The sequence below is a fragment of the Cyprinodon variegatus genome, unplaced genomic scaffold, assembly GCF_000732505.1.
Source record: "Cyprinodon variegatus isolate N-32 unplaced genomic scaffold, C_variegatus-1.0 Scaffold1724, whole genome shotgun sequence".
NCBI lineage: Eukaryota > Metazoa > Chordata > Actinopteri > Cyprinodontiformes > Cyprinodontidae > Cyprinodon > Cyprinodon variegatus.
In genome coordinates this window covers 46,547-51,586 of record NW_015152177.1, presented here as the reverse complement: position 1 = coordinate 51,586, position 5,040 = coordinate 46,547, and the positions used below count along the sequence as shown (strand labels likewise).

Below are 5,040 nucleotides of genomic sequence, written 5' to 3'. Positions count from 1 at the left end.
GTCCACTTCCTGGTTTGCTGTGGACCGTTATTCCACTGAATTATCCCTCTGTGATTTAGTTTATGAATCTGAACTGCCGCCAGGTTTTCTGTGGTCTTCATTAACAAAACATTTGCATGTTTCTCATTTTTTTTTTTTTTTTTTTCCAGATCTTTTTGCTAACTTTATGTAGCAAAACAGATTTTCATAAAAATGTATGGAAATGTTCTGAAAGTCTGGCACTAATCAGCTCTAAACTGATTGGATCTTAAATAAAATAAGTATTGCCTAAAACACTATATGAGCCAACAGAGAACGATGCTGCTCTTTTTGAAAATTCATCTGTTATAACTAGACCTTTAGGACAGGCAATTCTTATATCAGTCATTCTAGTATTTTAAGCACATTAGGCATAATATTCTGGCCCAGTTAGATAGAAGGGCTGGAATAAAAAGCTGGTAAAAATCAGCAAAAGCAAACTTTAGAAGTAGAAATAAATTTGGGGGACCTTTAGAATGTCAGAAAAACTGCTGATTAGGAGACCCCTCCTAAACATTTGGTGTAAAAAACTGACCTTTGAAACTATTACCCAGTGCTTTTTCACAATGCTTGACAAAACTATTATGTGTCAGATTATTATTTGTTGAACAGATTCTTTTTATGCATTCTGCAAATCAGTCTAAAAGTTAGATTCTGAGGACAAAATAAATAAATATCATGATCACACCGTGTCATAGGATGCAAGAGTCTGTCCTGCAAATAGAGGATTGCCAGTTCAACACCTTGCTTGTCTATCTTGACTGAGACACTTTACCTCTATTTCCTACTGTGGTGGTCAGAGGGCCCAGTGTTGCCTGTGTACTGCAGTCTTCTTCTGTCTGTCATAATTACAAAAAAAAATTCCTTTAAACAAAAATGTAAGACATTTGAAAAGCATGTTCTATTTTTTCTTCCTTTGCATAAACAACAGCATCAGTGCAGCTTGGCATTGACATGATATCAGCTAACATGTAATAAGCCATTCAGATATTCCAGCTTTCCAATGTAAAATTAAGATAAGTTCTATTGGAGGATGTAGAATTGTAACATTGACTTTTCATTTCTTCCTTCTAGACACTGGTTTTAAAACATTAGTATGTTTTCAAGAAGACAATTGCTTTCCACTGCAAAGATGCTCAGATCCAATTTTAATGTTTCTGGTTATGGAAATCAAAAAATGTAGAAATTATTTATGCTTAAATGTGTTTTTTTTTTTTTGTTTTTTTTTTAATTAGAGGTCAACTTTTAGAATTTCAATCCATAAAATGCGAGGTAATTTTAACCCCTATATCATCTGTTTGGTCCATCAGAGGTGGAGCCGTTCTCTCCAGTGCAGATGTCAGAAAAGATCCTGCTGCGGTTACTGAAGCACCCGAACGTCATCCAGGAGCTGAAATATGATGAGAATAATAAGCGGGCAGTGGAGCACTACCTCTTCCACAGGAACAAGCCTGTGGATTATTTCATCCTCATCCTGCAGGTGTGCACACACGTTGGGGCACAAAGAGAAAAAAAAATGCATATCAGAGAATTATTTAGGCAACATATTTACCACTAACTTGTGTTAGACTTTTAGTAGAGAAGTGAATGGAAGCTAGAAAAAAAATCTAAAATTTATTTTTGAAAAAATGGTTGAATTCAGAGAAACATAATGTTACTGTCCCAGCTGCACAAAGAACACTACACTGCATAAGCACATGAAATATGTTGCTGCCAGCACCACAAGCCATTGTTTTCCTCAATCATAATGTTTTTCTACAGAATAGTCATTGGACTAAAGGAGCTGCAGTGCAGGAGCTTGTTCACTATTTTCACCGACACAAATTCTGTATATTTATTTATATACCACCAATTAACAACTCATGTCATCTCAAGACACTATACAGAGACAATTCAACTAGGTCATACAGTCAGATTGGTTCAAAGTTTTCTATCTAAGGAAAACCAGTTGATTGCATTGACTCATTGAGTCAAAGGCAATCCCTCACACCAAGCATAGCGACAGTGGAGAGGAAAAACTCCCTGGTATAGGGAGAGGGATGTTAGAGGGATGCTTATGATCTTATTTTAATAGAATCAGACTTATTTATGAAAAATCCCATAAAAATGATCACTGCTTAGAGCAGGTGGGAGGAACAGTTCAACAGAGCTATGGCTCTGGGTGAGTTTGGCAACTGTATTAAAAAGAATTCTAGGATTATTTCTATTCTCCTCTATCAATGAGGAGAAATATGCTACTCTTGCTTAATGAAGGGTCGTCTTTTGCGACAGTAAACTATTTTTCCAGACTAGGTAGGATTCCCTTAGGCCTATGGAGCTTGAATTTCTCTCCGGTTTCTAGCATTTTGCTTTAGAGTGCACAGCATTTAATCAGGGAGCCAGCTTTCTATTTTTTAAGCTTTTCTTTTTCAAAGTGGCTATGTTGTCTGAGGCAGTATGCCGATAGCTAGCAACCCCATCAACCACACCATCAACCTTTGAAAGGGAATAAACTAAACATATGCCCTCTGCAGCACTGCTCAGCGACACAAAGGAGAGAGAAAGTGAAACAGATTATTTCAAATTTATAACTGCGTTATCTGAAAATGATCTGCTAAAGTTAAATCTTCTTTTGGGGGAGGAGAACTTTGTTAAAGTAATTCTAAAGGTAATTAAAAAGTGGACAAAGAGGACAGGGTTGTGAGAAAATACTTTTATTTCGTCACATTCTATGTCATATGTCAGCACAAGGTCCAAAGTATGAAGATGAAAATGTGTGGGACTATTCACATTTTGAATAGACTTAGAGACTTAGGCAACTTTTATTCTCATTTTGTACACACAGGTTGTATACAAAACTAAATTTAATTTAGTACAGCTTTCCAGACAGTTAGTGAACATTTCTATTCCATAAAGTGCAGCAGTGATCAAATGTAAACAGTAGGAGAAAAAAACATGGTGCAAAAAATGCATTGATAGAGTCGTTTAGTCCATAATATAGATGGTGCAAGTATGCAGTTTTTTGGTTTGGTGTTATCAGTGTGATGCAGAGTCTGTGACATGATTTAGTGTTGTTTTTTTTTTTTTAGCAATTCATCAGTCTGATGATGGTTGGGAAGAAACTGTTGCAGGTGCTGCTGGAGTTGCATTGAATGCTGTGAAGCCTCTTCCCAGAGGGCAGTAGAGAGAACAGTCCATGGTGGGGGTGTGAGGGGTCATTGTGGATGTTATGGGCTCGAGACACACAGCGCTGGGATGAAATGTCTTTTATGGAGGGAAGAGAAGCTCAGATGATCCTCTCTGCTGTTCTCACCACTCTGATGGTGGCAGACTTAAAGCATGCTGGCACTATGGATTGGTCCAGCGAGGTGTTAAAAAATGTCTGCACACCTTTTGTACACTCGCCCAGGTATGTTATCGGTGCCTTGGGGTCTTTCTTAGGTTGACTCTACTTACTGTAGACTCTTTCAAACATAAGCTGTGTCAAGGCAGAGTGCCTCCTCTTCCTGATGTGGAATGGCTTTCACTGCTGGAGTGCTGTTTAGTGCCTCAGACCTTTCAGAGAAGTTGTTTAGTTCATATAGGAATTCAGCATCAGTTGCACTGACCAGGGGGAAGGGTGTGTTGTAGTCTGTGATCGCCCATATGCCTTGCCACATTCTCCTGGTGTTGCTGGCATCATGGAAGACATCCTGGATCTTAAGGCTGTGGTTCTGCTTCACTGATCTAATGGCACAGTTCAAGTTGGCAAGTGCTGTTCTCAGTGCCTCTTTATCACCAGACTTGAAGGGTCAGTTCCATGCTTTTAACAATTTCTGAACCTCCCCATTCATCAACGGACATTGGTTGGCCCTGGTGGTGATGTTCTTTGAGCGGGTGGATGTAATGACGCTATTAGGCTGCACTTAAGATATCACCTTCAATTTCAGCATGAATGATGATTCTGTCAGTATTCGACACCAAATCAGACAGGAACTCTGAAAACTAATTTAAAAGTTCAGAGTAAGGACCTGGTGGACGATACAAAGTTACAAAAATAACGGGCTTTGTGGCTTTGCAGTTTGAATAAAGGAATCTAAGGGTTAAATGTTCAAAAGTGTTGTAATTATTTACTGAATTTGGAGTTATCAGTAATTCAGACTGAAAGATTGTGGCTACTCCTCTTCCTCGCCCAAAATTTCAGAGTATGTGTATATTTATATAACTGGAGCGAATTGCCTCATTTATGCTCACATAATCCTCTTGCTGCAGCCAAGTTTCTGTAAGGCATCCTAAATCAATGTGATTATCACAAATCAAGTCATTAACTAGCACACTTTTTAAGGAAAGAGATCTTATGTTAAATAAACCACATTTAATCATTTTAACTTTTCCCCCAATTGGATTTTAATTAGACTATGATTATTTACTCCTTAGCGATTCTTTTCTACTTTATTAGATTTTGGTTGAGGGCAAGACACTGGATGGATGGAGTAATAAGTGGGTAACAGCAGAGAAGCTGGAGAGAGGTGTATTAAACTATGACTTTGCTTCCTGGTCTGCACCCCGGGTTGTCATGGTTTGGGAGGACTAATACATTTGGCAAGATTCCTAGAAAGAAGAGCTGCATCATGCAAAATGGGATGGATGCCATCTCTGATCAGACCAGGTTTTACCCAAAAAGATTGCTAATTATTAATGTAGCCCACATTGTTTTCAGGACACCATCTAGACAACCAGCGAATGAATGACGACATGCAGCTAAACATGTCATCACTCGTCAGATCAGGGAGGGGACCAGAAAAAATGACAGAGTCCGACATTGTTATGGCAAACTTACACAACTAAGCAACACTTATTGTAGTGACCTCTGATCGGCGTAACCGGGTGTCATTACTGCCAGCGTGAATAACAGTCTTAATGTATTTAACCTTATCCTAAGCCAGCAGTTTCAGGTAGGTTTTGATGTCGCTTGTTCTTGTGGCCCCCCCAAAAAATTTGACTGTGGTCTCTGGTGTCTCTAATGCCACATATCTGAGCATGGAGCTGTCAATTACCAGAGTT

General features: G+C 38.7%; 1 protein-coding gene across 1 annotated transcript in view; it reads left to right on the top strand.

The window, feature by feature from the left end:
* Positions 1 to 5,040, top strand: part of LOC107104402 (metal transporter CNNM2-like) — a 53,351-nt gene that overhangs the window by 35,718 nt on the left and 12,593 nt on the right. The window contains exon 4 of the mRNA XM_015404396.1: positions 1,329 to 1,498. Within this exon, the coding sequence (XP_015259882.1) occupies positions 1,329 to 1,498 (170 nt within the window). The remainder of the gene's footprint in view (positions 1 to 1,328; positions 1,499 to 5,040) is intronic.